The following is a 20657-nucleotide window of genomic DNA, read 5'->3' as shown; positions in this document are numbered from 1 at the left end:
TAGGCCCATACCATTTGTGTCATTTATGGAGCCCATCTTTGCATGAAATGTTCCCTTGGTATCTCTAATTTTGTTTGCACATATTCGAGTATTTTAACTGGGATGGGTGGAGAATGTTCAGGAGCAGCTAGCCTAGGGATCAGGCAGCATTTACTTCAAGATGCCTCTGCGTGGTCCCGCAGCTTCCCACCGAGGACCCTCCCTGTGGGAGTGGGGGTGGGGGGTTAGGAGGGTAGAGGAGGGGGTCAGAAGTGTGGAAGAGGGGGTCGGGAGTGTGGAGGAGGGGTGGGAGAGTGGAAGGGCTGCTGTCTGCATGTAAGTCCCCACCCCCGACCATCTTCAGCATTGCTCATTGGTGTAACAAGTGTTCTAATTGGGTTTTCATCTGTGTATCTGGTGGGTTCTTAATGAGCAATGTGAACAGTGACATTTAATGTCCTCAGTCAGGACTAGATACTTACTACGCCACATACAGGTGTAAGAACCTGGGGAGGCATGTGCAGCCAGTACCCCTAGGGACAGGGTTCAGACTTGACCCCTCAACATTTTGCGGTCCAGCCACTGCTTTAACATTTCTGAGGGCCCAGTGCTGACTCTAAGGGTTCTGTCATCCAGCATCCATCTTCCTTTAGTGAGACCCACACTTCTAGGATCCCACAGAGCAGGGCCTGTGTGAGTTCTCTGTGGCTTCTCTAACAGACGACCACATGTTGGGTGATTTAAAACAGGAGGAGTTCATCCTCCCCCAGTCCTGGAGGCCAGACACCTGAGATCAAGGTGGCGCAGGGCTGAGGTCCCTCCAGAGGCTCCAGAATAGGGTCCTTCCTGCCTTTTCCAGCTTTGGGGCTCCAGGGGTCCCGGGGCTTGTGGCCCTCTCCCTCCCATCTCTGCCTCCATCTTCATGAGGCTTCTCGTCTGTGTCCTCTTTCATCTCTTATAAGGACTCTGTCAATTGGATCGAAGGTCGCCCTAACCTTAGATGACCTTACCCTGAGATCCTTAACTACATCTACAAAGACTCTTTTCCCAGGTATGGCCCTGTTCCCGTGTTCTGGGGGGGGCACATCTTTTGGGGCCACTATTCACCCCATTATCTGTGTATAAAATAACCCTTATTTTAGGAGATCACCACAGGCCCATATAGACGGGCACAGACAGCGGCCACACAGGTGGGGTCTGGAGAGAATGAGGATCCTGGATCACCTGGAACGGATCAAGGCCTGGCTTCATCAGGTGAGGAGAATCACAGGGAGGAGGGGGCACGGTCTTGCTCAGGCTTCAAAAGACCGTGTTGGGTGGGATGTGAGACGCACTGTGAGGGCAGGGAGCTTTGTCAGGGCCTGATGGAGGGATTCGGCTTGGGCCAAGGCTGAGGGTGTAGAGGGGAATTAGTGTGGGGGTTGGCCGTACGCCCTGGAGAAGGAGCTGACAGTCCCTGGGGCACAAGGAACTGGGAACCCGGGAGGCCTCCGTGTTCCTGAACCAAACTTGAGTCCACACACCTGAGTGCAGTAAAGCCAGTTGCCTGACACCAGTTGCAGTAAAGGAAGTGCAGCATTAATTGTAAAGGCACCAATACCTGGAGACAGGTACTGCTAAGCTGCTGCTAAGTCGCTTCAGTCGTGTCCGACTCTGTGCGACCCCATAGACCGCAGCCCACCAGGCTCCGCCATCCCTGGGATCATCCAGGCAAGAATACTGGAGTGGGTTGCCATTTCCTTCTCCGGTGCATGAAAGGGAAGAGTGAAAGTGAAGTTGCTCAGTCGTGTCTGTGAGACAGGTAACTCGTGCTCTAAACCCTGAAATCCCTGAAGGGTTTCAGGAAAGCAGTTTTACAGGCCACATGAGGGAGGGGGGTCACAGAGTATGTGATTCGCTGGTGCACGGTTCTCTGGTTGGTGAGGTAACAGGCAGCTCACCTCACAAATCCTCAGGCACTGGACACTCTGGGGGTGACGCGTTCGTGCTCATCAAGTTCTTCCACTCAGTGGGGCTTTTAGCAGCTGTAAAACAACTCCCTGAGTGTGCCTCAGATACTGTTATCTCCATACTTCAGAGAGGAGCTGCAGCAGAGGATACGGGACGGGGTCTGTCCTGGGAGGGCCCCATAGGCTCCTGCTTGGTTACACCAGGTGTCTGGGCTCAGCAGCTGGAAAAGTTGGGGCTGCCTCCTGGCTGTGGGCAGCAGCAGGATCGCAGTCCTTGAGGGGCCTGTTAGCCCCCAGGATGAGATGGGGAGGCCGTGGATGGACAGATGCACCTGGCCTGGGAGAGAGGTACAGGCTGGAAATGTCACTGGAATCATCGCAGAGAGAAAGGGGAAAGGCCAGGAGGGGGCAGGTTGGCTATAGCCCCTACATGCAGGTGATGGTGGTCCTGTTGGACACAACTCAGAGCCATAAGGAGTGGTGGTCAGGGGCTCAGCTTCATCCTCTTGTTCTTTGCTTATATGTAACTTCCCACTCCTGCAGCGAGGAGACTGGCCCCCACCATCTGCATCTGTCAGTTCTTTTCTCCTCTTCAGATTACATGTACAGTGGTCTCAGAATTGCTAGCTACTGCACTCTGGAAAGATCTCTATAAAATGAAGCCCAGTGTTTATGTGCAGGTCATTTTGCCTTTTGTGTATCGATTTCATTCATTTCCAAAGTCACATTTTCCCCCATCTCCTACAGTGAGATACATTTTTCATGCATTTCTAATGTGGTTAAGTATTGTTGCATTGTGTATTCTGTCCTGCGACTCTCCTACACTTTAAATAACTATACTTGAATAGATTGTTTGATCCCTTGGGCTATACAAATCGAAGAGCGTAGACAAATGCATAGTGACAGGTGTCCATTCTAAAGCATCACAGGGAATACTTCAACCCCCTTCAGCAGATGATCTGCTTATCATCTATGTAGCTTTGCTTTTCCTAGAGTGTCATAAATGAGGTCATACTATGTGCTGTCTCTCCAGACTGTATTCTTTCACCGAGTGATATGCACATGAGATTTAACCATGCTTTTCAAGGTTTGGTGGTTCATTCCTTACTACTGATGAGTAATACTCCACTGCATGTGTATGGGAGGAAAAACAATTGTCACTCTGCCCTTCTGTAATAAAAGACAAATTACCAGGAGAAAAAACAGAAGCATACCTCCTCTATGCTTCCCTGGTGGCTTAGTGGTAAAGAATCTGCCTGTAATACAGGAGACTTGGGTTTGACCCCTGTGTTGGGAAGATCCCCTGGAGAAGGAAATGGCAACCTACTCCAGTATTCTTGCCTGGGAAATCCCATGGACAGAGGAGCCTGGCGGGCTACAGTCCGTGGGGTCGCAAAGAGGCGAACACGACTTAGTGACTAAAACAACAAATAGCTTCTGTATACAGGGGAGCTACCCAAGAAACCTGAGTCACTCCCTGAAATGTCCAAAGTCATCACATTAAATACCATCTTCAGCTAAAAACAGAAGACCCTGAAGAATGGGAGAAGCCCGTTATGGAAGGTAATTATACAAAACACAGTAAAGAAGGGTATGATTGTTTATAGATTTAAGTCGGGACCTCTCCATTGGTAAGTTATTTGAGTTTTAATGATCCTTTTATTTCTGGTGCAAACAGGGACAACACTTACATGCAGAGATTTTTCTGTTGTAAATATCCATCACAAAACAGCAATTGCTATATATTTTCTTGAGATTCCTCTTTTTTTTTTTTTTCATGGAAGTGGACTTAAGCAAACCTCACAGCAGAGAGGCATACTTTGGGATCACTGAGAGAGGGCGTCAGTGAGAAGTGGCGTGACGTCCTAGAGAGGAAAGACGTCAGGGATCAGTGAGAGGTGGTGTCATGTCCTAGAGAGGATGACCTCAGGGATCAGTGAGAGAACCCCGCCCCCCAATCAGGTCCTAGAGAGGACGACCTCAGAGACCAGTGAGAGGAGGCGTCAGGTCCTAGAGAGGAAAGCCGTCACGGACCAGTGTGAAGTGGCGTGAGCACCTAGAGAGGAAAAACGTCAGGGAGCTGTGCGAGGTGGCGTCAGCTCCTAGAGAGGAAAGACGTCACGGACCAGTGAGAAGTGGCGTGACTTCCTAGAGAGGAAAGACGTCAGGGATCAGTGAGAGAACCCCCCCCCCAATCAAGTCCTAGAGAGGACACCTCAGAGACCAGAGAGAGGCGGCGTCAGGTCCTAGAGAGGAAACACGTCACGGACAAGTGAGAAGTGGAGTGACGTCCTAGAGAGGACGACCTCAGGGATCAGTGAGAGAACCCCCCCCCATCAGGTCCTAGAGAGGACGACCTCAGGGATCAGTGAGAGGTGACGTACGGTCCTAGAGACGAAAGACGTCACGTCCTAGAGAGGAAACACGTCGCAGAAAGACGTCATGGATCATTGAGAGACGGCGTCAGGTCCTAGAGAGGAAAGGCGTCACGGATCAGTGAGAGGCGGCGTCACGTCCTAGAGAGGAAAGGCGTCACAAAAAGACGTCATGGATCATTGAGAGACGGCGTCAGGTCCTAGAGAGGAAAGGCGTCACGGATCAGTGAGAGGTGGCTTGAGGTCCTAGAGAGGACGACCTCAGGGATCAGTGAGAGGCGGCGTCAGGTCCTAGAGAGGAAAGACGTCACCGACCAGTGAGAGGCGGCGTGACGTCCTAGAGAGGAAAGACGTCAGGGAGCAGTGAGAGGCGGCGTCACGTCCTAGAGAGGAAAGTGTGGGTCACGACCTGGGGACTGAAGAACAAAGAGGTACTCATAAGCAAAACTCTTAAGGTTGCTATTGCAGGGAATGGCCACAAGGCGGCAGGATTCTTTCATGCCCTGTTGTGATTCCTTGGAAATGAAAGCTTTCGAGTTTTAACTCAGGACTGTAATTTAATACGGAACGTACCTGAAGAAACACCCAAAAGCCTGTGTGTTCTTCCTGAACATTCTTATTTATTTATTTTAATAATTTTATTTATTGGCCATGCCATGCGGCTTGTGGGATCTTTAGTTCCCCGCCGAAGAATCGAACCTTCGCCCTCTGCATTGGTAAACAGAATCTTAACCAGTAAACTGCAAGGAAGTCCCTCTGGGCATTCTTTTTTTAAATGAACATTTATTTTATATTGTAGTAACACTGATATACTATGTGTTGTTGGTGGCAGGTGAACCGAGTGCATTTTCTATTTTGTTGTTCAGTCGCCAAGTCATGTCTGACTCTTTTTGTAGGAGTGTTCCCTTTTCGCCAGGCCCTGTTACACTGGTAAAACATCTAGTTGTGTGTACATAAGTGTACATAATTATAAATGTCTAGGCACATAGATATATAAATGTCTATATGCATAGATATATAGATATATAAATACCTTGATACACAGAGACATAAATATCTATATACATAGACATAAATCTCTATGTACATACAGATATAAATTATTATAGATACATATAGATATTTATATACATAGACATATAAATATCTGTATACATGGAAGATGGTTACACAGTGGAAAATGCAAGAGACAACCTTATAGACAAAATAAGTGATACAGATAGTGGCATTTATAAGAGCATCCTAGGAGAGAGAAACATAAACAATTTCAAACAAAGAGAACAAAGCTTCCTGTAACTAGTTTTAATCTGGTGGCAATAAACCAAGTCCACAGGGGAGTCAGTAGATGATGGCAAATTCTGGAAGGGTCAGATAGTGAAAACAAGTTCAATGTGTCATCTTTGTTTACAAAGTATACCTTATCAATTTATGGATTCATACCTGTTGATACCTCCTTAAGTATGTATCATGCTATATATATCCTCACATGCCCACATCCAAACTGTTTCATCTCAAATCATTTCAAGCATAATTCCAACTTATTGCAACTCTAGCTAGTCAATTGTTGCAATTTCACGAAAAAGGCACATTGTAATTCTTTCGTATAGACCAGTAAAGGCTAGGATTTCTGTCTAATGTTTTTTTAGAGGCCTTAGGAATCATTGAAAATTTCAACTCTTCTTCCAGCTTCACCTTGTTCTGATTCAGTTGACATGGGAAAAGCTATGGAAAGAGTGTTTAATATAATCTGAACTCACCAGGTATCTATTATTTGGTATACATGAAGATCTGAGAAGTAGATTTGGATGGATAGAAAAAAAATTATTGTGAATGTAGAACATAATTAGAAATTGTGGGAGTCATTTGACCAGAGAACAATCACAATGGATCAACTTTATCTCCCACACTCATGAGGACAAGTTTATGTTGGTAATAACATCAGCAACTGAGGAGTTAAAGTGTTATCACTGTGAAAAATGATTATGAAAAGAAATCTATGAAATGTTTAGAACACAACTTTCCAAGAGGCTTTAAATTTCATGTAACTGTTTTATTATTTGACATCTTGAGTGGATTACAGACTCTGTGTAAGTTTTACAGACTGTTCAAAGTAACATTCTATTCCATCCTGGAATGAATACATCACCTTTTGATTCAGGCACTTGTGACACACTTAATCAGACTTAGAGACAATCTGTGTTGGAGAGTGCTCTTCAGTTTGCACATACCAGCTGCAGATCTGACAAGAAACAGTTACTCTCACGTGGTTGTTGCTGTTCAGTTGCTAAGCTGTGTCTGACTCTTTGTGACCCCATGGACTGCAGCACGCCAGGAATCCCGGTCCTTCACCATCTCCTGGAGATTGCTCAAACTGCTGTCCATTGAATTGGTGATGCCATCGAACCATCTCTTCCTCTGTCATCCCCTTCTCCATTTGCCTTCAGTCTTTCCCAGCATCATGGTCTTTTCCAGTGGGTTGGCTTTGCACATCAGGTGGCCAAAGGATGGGAGCTTTGGTTTCAGCATCAGTCCTTCCTATGAATATTCAGGACTGATTTCCTTTAGGATGGACCTGTTTGATCTCCTTGCAGTCCAAGGGACTCTCAAGAGTCTTCTCCAGCACCACAATTCGAAAGCATCAGTTCTTCGGTGCTCTGCCTTCTTTGTGGTCCAACTCTCACATCCGTACATGACTCCTGCAAAACCCAGCAGCTTTTACTCTCACATATGGGACATCAAATTTGCTTTCACATATTGCCTGCTATGTTTAGACTCTCGGTTCATACTTCATGTAACCATGTAGTGTTGTATTTAAATCCAATTTGAAACAAAGCTTTAAGAATGTTTTGCCTACTAGTAGCGTTCTATTTTCACCAGCACCTCTTACCTTGGTGTGACATCTCCAAACCCAGAAATTCTTACATGTTGATATGAAGATCAATTTCATTTTAGCAGAGTTTGAACAGAGAAGTGACAAAATCAGGATGCCTATTTTATCAGATTTCTCCAGGCAGAAAATTGAAGCTTGTTGCTGTTCAGTCACTCAGTCGTGTCCAACTCTTTGCGACCCCATAGATTTCAGCACGCTGGGCTTCCCTGTCCTTCACCATCTCCCCGAGTTTGCTCAAACTCATGTCCATTAGGTCGGTGATGCCATCCAACCATCTCGTCCTCTGTCGTCCCCTCTTCTTCCACCCTCAGTCTTTCAAAAGGAAACTGTTAGAAGGCAGGGTTCATGCAGCTTATGGGCTCCTCGACTCAATCTTTTTGCAGGAATTTTCTGATGTATTTTTTCAAGTGTGACCTTTCCTTCATATAATAACAAATAAACAGAATTAGAAGAAACTAATTTGAAAGGATGGATTGTTTCTACCCTGACAATCTGAACACAAAGGAACCAGTGGGAACCGCAAAGATTTGGGGGCCAGGCTTTTAAGAATATTTTAGGTTGGCAAATACTAACTAATATGCTTTCAATTTCAACAATTTTTATTCTGATAAAGAATACCCTTTTCTAGAAGGCTTCCAGTGTGGCTACCTCCTCCTGGAAGCCTTGGGTGATGGAATCAGGGCACTTTCTGTCTGTCTGTACAGGACCCTGGGCTCAACTCTAAGAAACCCCTGGATCTCCCCTGGATCCTGACCACCACGTGCCCAAAGACACTGGTAACGGTTTGGTTTTGCCTGTTGAAGTGTTTAATGACAAAGGTTCTTTCAGTTTCCTAATGTGGGTGACATGTGGAGCCCAGTGATGGTTTTTTCTTTAAGAAACTTACTTGCTAATTCCCACATGAGGGTGAGGCCCCTGTCCAACGATGAGAGACCCTGCATGTGTGTGATCTTTGCCTCCAGGGAGAGCAACCTTATGCTAGTTTAAACCTGACCACGTTCTGTCTACATGGTAGATTTAGACCTCCCTAAGTCTTGTCTAGGGGCTTCCCTGGTGGCTGAGATAGTAAAGAATCTGCATGCAGTGCAGGAGACCTGGGTTTGATCTCTGGATCGGGAAGATCCCTTGGAGAAGGGAATGGCAACCGACTCCAGTATTCTTGCCTGGAGAATCCCATGGACAGAGGAGGCTGGAGGGCTACCGTCCATGTGGTCACAAACAGTCAGACATGTCTGAATGACAAACACCTTGACTTTTCAATCCCGTCTGCACTGATTATGTTTAGACAAGACTGTGTGCTTTCTACAATGATTCCATGTCTTGCCTGTTGGAATAGTGTGAGAATATTGACACTGACCGTGTTCTGTGTGCACTAGGGTGTGGAGACCTGGGTGCAGACTGGGCCTGTCCTCTGTCCTGGAAAACTCCGTGCCTGTGTCTAAATGTCAGTGCTCAGAGGCCTGGGGTCTGGAGCTGAGGTGGGCTCCTCTGGGTAACGTGCCCTCCTCTGAGTGGGGTTCCATGGCCCTCGCAGGGGTCAGGCCTGCAGTTGGGCTCTTAGTCTTTCCTCCTGCCAGGTTCACCTGCCCTGGGGCTCACGGAGACACCTCAGGTGGGCTACCTGGTAATTAGTCCCATTTTCCAGCACATTCAGTTTGAGTAGGAAGGCAGGTTCACCTGGTAAATTGATTCCAGGGTACTGGGATGAGGCAGAAAACCAACGGGCAGCAGGTGAGGTTCCTCCAGTGATCGCCTTCCTGTTGGCCGTCCTTGCTCAGCAGAGACCAGTCCTGCCCCTCGTCTCCTAGCCCCGTGCCTGGTGTGTTTTCTCAACACCTCAGTGGGAAAACGAAGGACCGAGCCTGCTGGAACCAAGGTAGTGTGTTCAACATTATCGTGACAGCTGTAAAAACAGTATCAGACAAAACAGAAGGGCGGGAGAGGAGGACTTCCCTGGGACAAGTGTGGGGAGAGGAGACCCTACGCTTCTTTCTACCATCCCAGGAGTTTCCAGGAACCCACTCGTTTCCGCCTTAGGGGCCCAGCCAGCAGAGACCTGGTGTCCTAACCAAGAGTCATGCGACCCCAGATGCAGGGGCTGGGGATTGTGTGGGTCTCACCCCATCCCCGTAGGTCCGAATCCCGTACTTGGAGACCCTGTGTCTGCTCCTGCCCCTCGGAGATTCCCAACATCTGAATTGAGGGTGTTGCCCTGATTAACCTGTGGTCCTTTTTCTTCTCTTCATCTTGGGACATTCACATGAGGTCAGGAACCTTTGAATGGGTTGCTGCTCTGTGTTCTGCTGAGTGAAAACCTTTGGTGGTGTCATATTAATGTCATAGCATATCGCATATCTAATCTATAGGGTCACCACTGTCTGGGGTTCCCCAGATGGATTTCAGGTAATTTAATTTTTATTTTCTATTGGAGTCAAGTTGACTTCCATTGTTTTGTTAGTTTTAGCGGTATAGGAGCTTAATTGGATTTTACATAGAAGCATATCTATTCTTTTTCCATTTTTTTCCCTCGTATTATAGATGATTACAGTCTGTTCAGTAGAGTTCCCTGTTCTATTCCCTAGGCCCTATTTGATTATTAATTTGTTAGATATTAGTGTGTATAGTTAATCCTAAACTCTTAATTATTCCTTCTTTCTAACTTTCTTTTGATAATCATAGTTTGATTTTCTCAGGCTGTGAAGTCTGTTTTGTATATTAAGTCATTGGTATGAATTTATAGATTGCACCTGTAAGTGATATCTCACATATTTATCTTTCTCTCTGAGTTCCCTCACTTACTGTGATGATTTCTTAGTCCATCCATGCTGCTGACAGCATCCTTATTTCATTCTATTTTATTGTTGAGTAGTATTCCAGGGTATAGATGTACCCCCTAGTCTTCATTATTCTGTCAGTGGAACTTTTGGTGGATTCCATGTCTTGCCTATTGAAATAGTGCTGCCCTGAAAATCAAGGGACGTGTGTCATTTTGGATGGTGATTTTCTGTGGATCTGTGCTTCCCTTGTGGCTCAGCTGGTAAAGAATCCACCTGCAGTGAGGGAGACTTGGGTTTGACCCCTGGGTTCGGAAGATCCCCTGGAGAAGAGAAAGGCTGCCCACTCCAGTGTTCTGGCCTAGTGAATTCCATGGACTGTATAGTCCATGGGGTTGCAAAAGGTCAGACACGACGGAGCTAATTTCCCTTCACTTTCTCTGGACTTAAGCCCACGAGTGGGATTGCAGGGTCATATGATACCTCTATGTCTTGTGTTTCTTGGAAGCTCCATACTGTTTTCCATAGTGGCTTCACCATTTACATTCTCAAAAAGCTTGTAGGAGGATTTCATTTTCTGTATATTCTTTGCAGATCTTTTATTTTATTTATTTATTTTATCTTTATTTTTTGTAGATCATTTTGATGATAGCCACTGTGACCAGCGTGAGGTGATACCTTATGGTAGTTTTGATTGGCATTGATTTAATAATGATTGGTGTGGAGTATCTTTCCATGTGCTTTTATTATTTTATACTTTGTGAGTACAATTTACCTCTTGAAAATGGCTTCTTTTGGAATTCTTTTCTGATGAAATACCTGGGACATTTCTTGAGGGCAGATGTCATTTAAAGCCCTGTCATGTTTGTGACTATTTAGAGCCCTTCAGCACCTGTTTTATGGCTTGTCTGCTCGCTCAGTGGTAAAAGAATCCACCTGCAATGCAGGAGACTTTCAGGAGGCCTGCGCTCAATCCCTGGGTTGGGAAGATCCCCTGGAGAAGAAAATGGCAAACCACTCCAGTATTCTTGCCTAGAGACTCCCATGGACAAAGGAGCCTGGCCGGCTACAGTCCATGGGGTTGCAAAGAGTCGGACACGACTGAGCAACTAAACAACAACAGCTGCACCAGTTTTGACATGTAAATCTTGGTCTGTACCAGTTAATTACTCCCCCACCCCCTGCCACCTTTCCATTTGGCCACCTTTCCATACGTTTCTGAGTCTGTGAAACTGTTTGCCTTTTGTAATGACGTTCATTTGTATCCATTTATAGATTCCACAGAAGTGATACTCTCTATTATCTGACTTTCCCTTTCTCAGTTATTTCACTTAGTTTGATCTCCTCTAGTTTCTTCCCTGTAACTTGAAATGGCATTATTTCACCCTTCTTTATGTCTGAGCAATATTGCATTGTGTATATGTGCCTCATTCTCTGTGTCCGTCTGTCTGTCCTTGCTCACTGAAGTCGCTCCCTTGTCTTGACTGTGGTACCCGGGGCTGCCGTGATCTGTGGAGTGCAGGTGTCTTTTAAAATTTTGCATTTTTTTTCTGGATCTCCTTCTAGGTGTTGTATTTCTGGGTCACTGGGTACTTCTGTGTTTAGTTTTTAAAAGAACTGCCATAATGTTCTCCCTAATTGGTGTACCGATTTACATTCCCACCAACAGTGTAGAAGGGTTTCTTTCTCTCCACACCCTCTGCAGAAATTATTGTTGTAGGTCTTTGATGTGGCTATTCTGACCAATGTGAGGTGATGCCTCATTCTACATTTGATTTGCCTTTCTCAAAGAACTAGTGATGCTGAGCATCTTTTCATGTGCTTTATGACCGTCTCTATGACTTCTTTAGAGAAACATTCATTTAGACCTTTGGCTGATATTTTTGTTGAGTTTTTTTTTTTTCTTTAGCTGAGGTGTACTAATAATTTGTATGTGTTGGAGAGAAAGTTCTTGTGGAATCAACCCTGAATATTCATTGGAAGTGGAAGGACTGAAGCCGAAGCTCCAATCTTTTGGCCACCTGAGGCAAAGAGTCGACTCATTGGAAAAGACCCTGATGCTAGAGAAGATTGAGGATGGGAGGAGAAGGGGCAGCAGAGGATGAGATGGTTGGATGGCCTTACCCACTCGACAGACATGAGTTTGAGCAAACTCCCAGGGACAGTGAGGGACAGGGAAGCCTAGCATGCTGCAGTCCACGGGGTCACAAAGAGTCAGACGTGACTTAGCAACTGAACAACTACAAAAACCTGGATCTTCCTGAATATTAACTGCTTAGCAATTCAGCTGGCATTTAATATTCAGCTGCACAGTATGAAAAGACAAAAAGATATGACACTGAAAAATGAACTCCCCTAGTTGGTAGGTGCCCAATATGCTACTGGAGAAGAGTGAAGAAATAAATCCAGAAGGAATGAAAAGGCTAAGTCAAAACAGAAACAGTTGTGGGTGTGTCTGGGGGTGGAAGTTAAGTCTGATGCTGTAAAGAGCAATATTGCATAGGAACCTGGAATGTTAGGTGTATGAATCCAGGTAAATTAGATGTGGTCAAGAAGGAGATGGCAAGAGTGAACATTAACATTTGAGGAATAAGTGAACTAAGATGGATGGGCATGAGTGAATTTAATTAAGATGACCATTATATCCACTACCGTGGGCAAAAATCCCTTAGAAGAAATGGAGTAGCCCTGATAGTCAACAAAAGAATGTGAAATGCAGTACTTGGCTACAGTCTCAAAAACAACAGAATGATCTCTGTTCATTTCCAAGGCAATTCATTCAATATCAAAGTAAACCAAGTCTATGCCCCAACCTCTAATACTGAAGAAGCTGAAATACCGAGTCTATGAAGACCTACAAGACCTCCCAGAACTAACACCAAAAAAAGATGTCCTTTTCATCATAGGGACTGGAATGCAAGTTTTCTATGAAATCTCTACTTCCCCCCCCCCCTCAACTTTATGCCTTAGAAGGTAGAGCAGAGTGGTGAGCATCAGGTCCATGTGAGTTATTTATATCAGATACACTTTTCTGTGAATATAAGCAGGAAGATAGGAGATAAATTTTATGGATTGTCTCTTAGAGACAAAGATTTCTGTGCATACGTCGAAGGAAGGAATGAAGGAAGGAAGGCAGAGGATTTTCCTTGTGAGTTACTTGTTACGTATATTGATTTCTTGTCAATTTAGGTATGGACCTCCTAATGCATCCCATCCCTTCACTTCAATTTTTTTCTGGAACCCCTTGTTTGATTTGAATTCTCAAAGTCTCTTTCAGAATTGGAAATTTGTTGACTCGTACATCTTTTTTTTAGCTTACCTCATACACCATGTTCTACCTCTGCCTTAGTGTATGATCCTTCAAACTCCATCCCTGTGACTACCAGTGTCATAATTCCCTAACTTCAGTGGCAGTTTTATATGAGTGAGAAATAGTCTACTGTATACCTGTAGCACATCTTGTTGTTCAGTTGCTGAGTCATATCCGACTCTTTGTGACCCCATGGACTGCAGCATGCTAGGCTTCCCTGTCCATCACCAATGCCCAGAGCTTGCTCAAACTCGTGTCCATTGAGTTGGTGATGCCATTCAACCATCTCATTCTCTGTCGTCCCCTTCTCCTCCTGCCTTCAATCTATCCCAGCATCAGGGTCTTTCCCAATGAGTCAGTTCTTTGCATCATGTTACCAAAAGATTGGAGTTTCAGCTTCAGTATCAGTCTTTGTAAATAATATTCAGGACTGATTTCCTTTAGGATTGTCTGGTTTGGTCTTCTTGCAGTCCAAGGGACTCTCAAGAGTCTTCTCCAACACCACAGTTCAAAGGCATCAATTCTTTGGCAGTCAGCTTTCTTTATGGTCCAACTCTCACATCCATATATGACTACTGGAAAAACCATAGCTTTGACTAGACAGATCTTTGTCAGCAAAATATTGTCTCTGCTTTTTAAAATGCTGTCTAGGTTGGTCATAAATTTTCTTTCAAGGATCAAGCATCTGATAATTTCATGGCTGCAGTCACCATCTGCAGTGATTTTGGAGCCCCGAAAAATAAAGTCTGTTATTTTTCCATTGTTTCCCCATCTATTTGCCATGAAGTGATGGCACCAGATGCCATGATCTTTGTTTGTTGAATGTAGAGTTTTATGACAGCTTTTTCACTCTCCTCTTTCACTTTCATCAGGAGGCTCTTTAGTTCCTCTTCACTGTCTGCCAAAAGGGTGGTGTCATCTGTATATCTGAGGTTATTGATATTTCTCCTGGAAACCTTGATTCCAGCTTGTGCTTCATCCAGCTCAGCATTTCACATGATGTAATCTGCATATAGTTAAATAAGCAGGGTGATAATGTACAGCCTTGACGTAGTCCTTTCCCCATTTGGAGCCAGTCCATTGTTCCATGTCTGGTTCTAACTGTTGCTTCTTGACCTGCATACAGATTTCTCAGGAGGCAGTTCAGGTGGTCTGGGATTTCCATCTCTTGAAGAATTTTCCACATTTTGTTGTGATCCACACAGTCAAAGGCTTTGGCGTAATCAATAAAGGAGATGTTTTTCTGGAATTCTCTTGCTTTTTCTATGATCCAATGGATGTTGGCAATTTCATCTCTGATCCCTCTGCCTTTTCTAAATCGAGCTTGAACATCTAGAAGTTCATGGTTCATGTACTGTTGAAGCCTGGCTTGGAGAATTTTGAGCATTACTTTGCCAGCATGTGAGATGTGTGCAATAGTGCGGTAGTTTGAACATTCTTTGGCAATGTCCTTATTTGGGATTGGAATGAAAATTGACCTTTTCCAGTCTTGTGGCCACTGCTGAGTTTTCCAAATTTGCTGGCATATTGAGTACAGCACATTCAAAGCATCATCTTTTAGGATTTGAAATAGCTCAACTGGAATTCTGTCACCTCCACTAGCTTTTTGTAGCAATGCTTCTTAAGGCCCACCTGACTTCACATTCCAGGATGTCTGGCTCTAGGTGAGTGATCACATCATCATGGTTATCTGGGTCATGAAGATCTATTTTGTATAGTTCTTCTGTGTATTCCTGCCATCTCTTCTTAATATCTTCTGCTTCTGTGAGATCCATACCATTTCTGTCCTTTATTGTGCCCATCTTTGCCTGACATGTTCACCTGGATCTCTAATATTCTTGAAGAGATCTCTAGTCTTGCCCATTCTGTTGTTTTCTTCCATTTCTTTGCATTGATCCCTGAGGAAGGCTTTCTTATCTCTGCTTGCCCTTCTTTGGAACTCTGCATTCAAATGGGTATATCTTTCCTTTTCTCCTTTTTCTTTCACTTCTCTTCTTTTCACAGCTATTTGTAAGGCCTCCTCAGACAACCATTTTGCCTTTTTTGCATTTCTTTTTCTTGGGGAAGGTCTTGATCCCTGTCTCCTGCACAATGTCACGAATCTCCATCCATAGTTCTTCAGGCACTCTTCAGGCACTCTGTCTATCAGATCTAATCCCTTGAAACTATTTCTCACTTCCACTGCAGAATCGTAAGGGATTTGATTTAGGTCATACCTGAATGGTCTAATGGTTTTCCCTACTTTCTTCCATTTAAGTCTGAATTTGGCAATAAGGAGTTCATGATCGGAGCCACAGTCAGCTCTTGGTCTTGTTTTTTGCTGACTGTATAGAGCTTCTCCATCTTTGGCTGCAAAGAATATAATCAGTCTGATTTCGGTATTGACCATCTGATGATGTCCATGTGTAGAGTCTTATCTTGTGTTGTTGGAAGAGGGTGTTTGCTATGACCAGTGCGTTCTCTTGGAAAAACTCTGTTAGTCTTTGCCCTGTTTCATTTTGTACTCCCAGGCCAATTTTGCCTGTTCTTCCAGGTATCTCTTGACTTCCTACTTTTGCATCCCAGTCCCCTATGATGAAAAGGACATCTTTTTTGGGTGTGAGTTCTAGAACATTTTGTAGGTCTTCATAGAATAATTCAATTTCAGCTTCTTCAGCATTGCTGTTTGGGGCCTAGACTTGGAACTGTGATATTGAATGGTTTGTCTTGGAAATGAACAGAAATCATTCTGTCATTTTTGAGAATGCACCCAAGTCCTGCATTTCCAACTCTTCTGTTGACTGTGAGAGCTGCTCCATTCTAAGGGATTCTTGCCCATAGTAGTAGATATAATGGTCATCTGAGTTAAATTTGCCCATTCTAATCCATTTTAGTTCACTGATTCCTAAAATGTTGATGTTCACTCTTGCCATCCCCTGTTTGACCACTTCTAATTTACCTTGATTCCTGGATCTAACATTCCAGGTTCGTATGCAATATTGCTCTTTATAGCATGGGATTTTACTTCCGTCACCAGTCACGTCCACAACTGGGCATTGTTTTCACTTTGGCTCCATCTCTTCATTCTTCCTGGAGCTATTTCTCTCCTCTTCTCCAGTAGCATGTTGGGCACCTACTGACCTGGGGAGTTTATCTTTCAGTGTCATATATTTTTGCCCTTTCATACTGTTCATGGGATTCTCAAGGCAAGAATACTGACGTGGTTTGCCATTCCCTTCTCCAGTGGACCACATTTTGTCAGAACTCTCCACCATGACCCCTCCGTCTCGGGTGGCCCTACATGGCTTGGCTCATAGTTTCTTTGAGATAGACAAGGCTGTGGTTGTTGTGATCAGTTTAATTAGTTTTCTGTGTTTTGCATTCTACCTGAACAAACAGAAAAGGCCTTGAGTCTCACTACTATTTCCCCGTAAAGCATCACACAAACACCCAATCCAGACTCATCATTTTAGGGTCCACAGTGCACTGCTGGGGGTTCTTAGGCGTTAGAATGCTGCATTCTCAGGCAGGAGGCTGGAACTGGGGTTCCCAGCACCAGGAGAGGGAGAGGCTGCCTGAATAACCTCAGTTATGCAGATGACGGGACCCTTATGGCAGAAAGTGAAGGACTAAATAGCGTCTTGATGAAAGTGAAAGAGGAGTGAAAAAGCTAGCTTAAAACTCAACATTCAAAAAACGAAGACCTTGGCATTTGGTCCCATGACTTCATGGCAAATAGATGAGGAATCAATGGAAGCAGTGAGAGTGTTTTTTTTTCCCCCTTGAGCTCCAAAATCACTGCAGTTGGTGACTGCAGCCATGAAATTAAAAGACGCTTCCTCCTTGAAAGAAAAGCTATGACCAACCTAGATAGCACATTAAAAAGAAGAGACATACTTTGCTGACAAAGGTCCGTCTAGTAAAAGCTATGGTTTTTCCAGTAGTCATGTATGGATGTGAGAGTTGGACCATAAAAAAACTGAGCACTGGGAATTGATGCTTTTGAACTGTGGTGTTGGAGAAGACTCTTCAGATTCCCTTGGACTGGAAGGAGATCCAACCAGTCCATCCTAAAGGAAATCAGCTCTGAATATTCATTGGAAGGACTGATGCTGAAGTTGAAGCTCCAATACTTTGGCCACCTGATGCGAATACTGACTCACTGAGAAAGACCCTGATGCTGGGAAGGATTGAAGGCAGGAGGAGAAGGGGATGACAGAGGATGAGATGGTTGGATGGCATCACTGACTCAATGGACATGAGTTTGAGTAAGCTCCAGGAGCTGGTGATGGACAGGGAGGCCTGGTGTGCTGCAGTCCATGGGGTCGTAAAGAGTCGGGCAAGAATGAGTGACTGAACTGAGCGGAAATGAGGCAAAAAGGGCCTGACTTCCTCAGCTTTACCCTACTCTGGCGATCCCAGAACCTCTTATTTAAAAATAGGAATTTTGCTTTGGCTCAATTTATAAATTGAAAAAGGTCTGTGCTGAATGCCTTATACAATCTTTTAAGGCATAATAATTTAACTCTGAAATTACAGAACATAGAACTTCCTAAAAGAAATTTCCAGCCAGTGGAGAGGGGAACCCCATAGGGTCATGCTTTGAGAACTGTGCCCCGTCCTATGAGGAGTCCAGGGGCTTATATAAGATGAGGACTTATCGGAGTCAGGACTTAGTGATGAGGAACAGAGGTGTTAGGATCTTGTCAAAAACAGTCCTGGGCTGGTGTCAATAGCCCAGTAATTGAGTCCAGCACTTAAGTGACTCTGTAGCCTTTGTGATATGTAACTACAAGGGGAAGGGAGTGTTGTGAGGATAAGCAAAGGATAAGATGTGCAACACTGTGTCCTTACATGGCAGGGAGAGAGACAGAGAGACACACAGGCAGAGCAGACAGTCTTTTAGAGAGAATTTGCTGAGAACAGAGGACTGAGGTAGGGAGGGCCACTGATGAGACAGCGGGCAGACTTCCTGACTGACCAGGAAGAGCTGATCTCTTTCATGGGCTTGAGGCAATTGTTATAGTCTCAGGACAAAGAAAGTTCCTATGAGATGGGATGGTGTTATCATTGGTTTGGGGGTCTTTTGATTGACCACCTTGCCTAATATGGAGATTGGAACTTGCTATTTAGGGACAGAATGTGAAGTGAAAAGTGAAGTGAAGTCGCTCAGTCATGTCTGACTCTTCATGACCCCATAGACTGTAGCCTATCAGGCTCCTCTGTCCATGGGATTTTCCAGGCGAGAATATTGGAGTGGGTTGACATTTCCTTCTCCAGGAGATCTTCCTGACCCAGGGATTGAACCTGGGTCTGCTGCATTGTAAGCAGACAGTTTACTGTATGAGCCACCAGGGAAGTCCAAGGGACAGAATGACGAATGACAAACAGAATGGCCCATGAATGGCCCATGGGCTCAGAATGGCCCAGAATCAGTGGTTGCCATGGAGCTTCGCTAAGTCTGGAAATATTGCCCTATGACCCCAGCATGCGGTTCCACAGTTTATGCTTCAGAAGGACCATGTTGAGATGGGGTGTAAGATTCACCTTGTGGGCAGGGAGCTTTGTTAGGGCCTGATGGAGGGATCAGGCTTGAGCCAAGGTTGTGGCCCTAGAGGGAAATCAGTGTGGGGACTGGCCATAGGCTCTGGAGGGGGAACTGGCAGTCGCTGGGGCACAAGGAAGTGGGAGACTGGGAGGCCCTGGGCGTCTGGGCTCAGCAACCAGGGGAGGTCGGGCCTGCCTCTTGGGTGTGGGAGCAGCAGGGTCACAGTCCTCTGTGAGGCCTCTTGGCCCTCAAGGTGAGACGGGGATGCGGTGGCTGGACAGATGCACCTGGTCTGGGAGAGGGTCCAGGCTGGAAATGTCACTGCAATCGTCGCAGGAATAGGAGAGGCCGGGCGGGGGCGTGTGGGTCATAGCCGACTCCACGCGAGTGACTGTGGTGCAGTCCTGGTGGAATCAACTCACAGCCAGAAAGGGCTGCCTGTCAGGAGCTCAGCTTCTTTCTCTGTTTCCATAAAACCCCCGTGTCAGAGTCTGAAACCCTATCAGGAGACTTCTGAGCCCAGTGTTGCATGGTTTCATCAAAGGGCGTGTGACCATGCTCGGTCATGTCTGACCCTGGGGACTGTAGCCCGCCAGGCTCCTCTGCCCTTGGAATTTTTCAGGCAAGAATACTGGAGCGGGCTGCCATTTCCTCCTCCAGAGAATCTTCCCAACCCAGGGATCAAATCCCCTTCTCCTGTGTCTCCTGCATTGGCAGGTGGGTTCTTTACCACTGAGCCACCTGGGAAGCCTGTTCATCAAAGGGTCCCTGGGAAAACAGAACTACTGCTGGCCCCACCCGTGTCCTCACTGGGAATGAGCCCCATCAGGGCCCCGGGGCTCACAGACAACAGGGAGCTCTTGCCCTCAGGACTGGCTCCTCCTTCCAACCAGCTGCTGGTTAGAGGCCCAGGCATCCCCATACTGGCTCCAGCCTTCAGGGCCTGGCTTCTGGGATAGCTTAAGGGTAAGGAAGACCCTCACACTCCTGTACCTGTCTGGGGTCAAAATGTCTTAAAATCTGCACCTCGGAGATCATGGAGGGCTGAGTGTTTCCAGCGGGTATGGGGGAACCATGGGGCGTGAGGTTCCTACGTGTGCAGGGCCTTCCCAGTGCAGAGGTCTGTGCGTTTCCCCAGCCAGTCGGCTCCCCACGTCATCCTCCCAGGAAGCCCAGACCCAGGGTCACCAGGGCAGGGGCCCTCTCTCCCTTTATGTGTAGCTGTCAGTCCCACAGTGAGAACCCGGTGCCCACCATCCGCCGTTTCTCTGTGTGCTGCTCCTTTCCAGATGACATGTTCAGAGGTTTGAGCATTCTCAGCTGCCACACCCTGGAGAGACCTCTGTAAAATCAAGCCCACTGTTTATGAAAGCTCCATTTTGCCTTTAGTCTACAGATTCTGCTCATTTCCAAAGCTGTCAGCGCCTTTTGCCTCATCCCGCACAGTGAGGTTTTTGTATGTAGTTCTATTACAGTCAGATGCGGTGTCCCATTGTGTGTTCCACTCCTACACACAAAATAACTAAAATCAAATTGATTATAATCGACCCCTTGGGCTATACACATCTGCAGGCTCAGACAAATGCATAGTGACAGGTATCCATTCTAAAGTATCACATGGAATCCTTTAAACCCCCACCCCATGCTCTGCTTATTATCTGTGTAGCTTTGCCTCATCCAGGATGTCATAAATGGGGTCACAGTGATGTAGGAGATAGCTGGGCTCCAGGTTAGACGCTAGCAACTGGCCTCCTGTTTGCATTTCACGGGGCATGAAGAAGTGGGCTTCAGCTGGATACTCACAACGGTTAGCATTTTCTGAGACAAGGGACAGCTGGACTTCGGTTACGGCA

General features: G+C 45.7%; 1 protein-coding gene across 1 annotated transcript in view; it reads right to left on the bottom strand.

Annotated features, from left to right (window-relative positions):
* LOC145517094 (histone-lysine N-methyltransferase PRDM9-like) overlaps positions 1-20657 on the bottom strand; it is a 46082-nt gene that overhangs the window by 4806 nt on the left and 20619 nt on the right. The window contains 1 exon segment of the mRNA XM_081519351.1: positions 1314-1369. Coding sequence (XP_081375477.1) covers positions 1314-1369 — 56 coding nt within the window.

Source organism: Giraffa tippelskirchi, chromosome 8 (genome assembly GCF_054371585.1).
Source record: "Giraffa tippelskirchi isolate mGirTip1 chromosome 8, T2T-mGirTip1v1.2.pri, whole genome shotgun sequence".
Classification (NCBI taxonomy): Eukaryota; Metazoa; Chordata; class Mammalia; order Artiodactyla; family Giraffidae; genus Giraffa; species Giraffa tippelskirchi.
The sequence above is the reverse complement of the archived record's forward strand: the minus strand, read 5'-3'. Positions and strand labels throughout refer to the sequence as shown.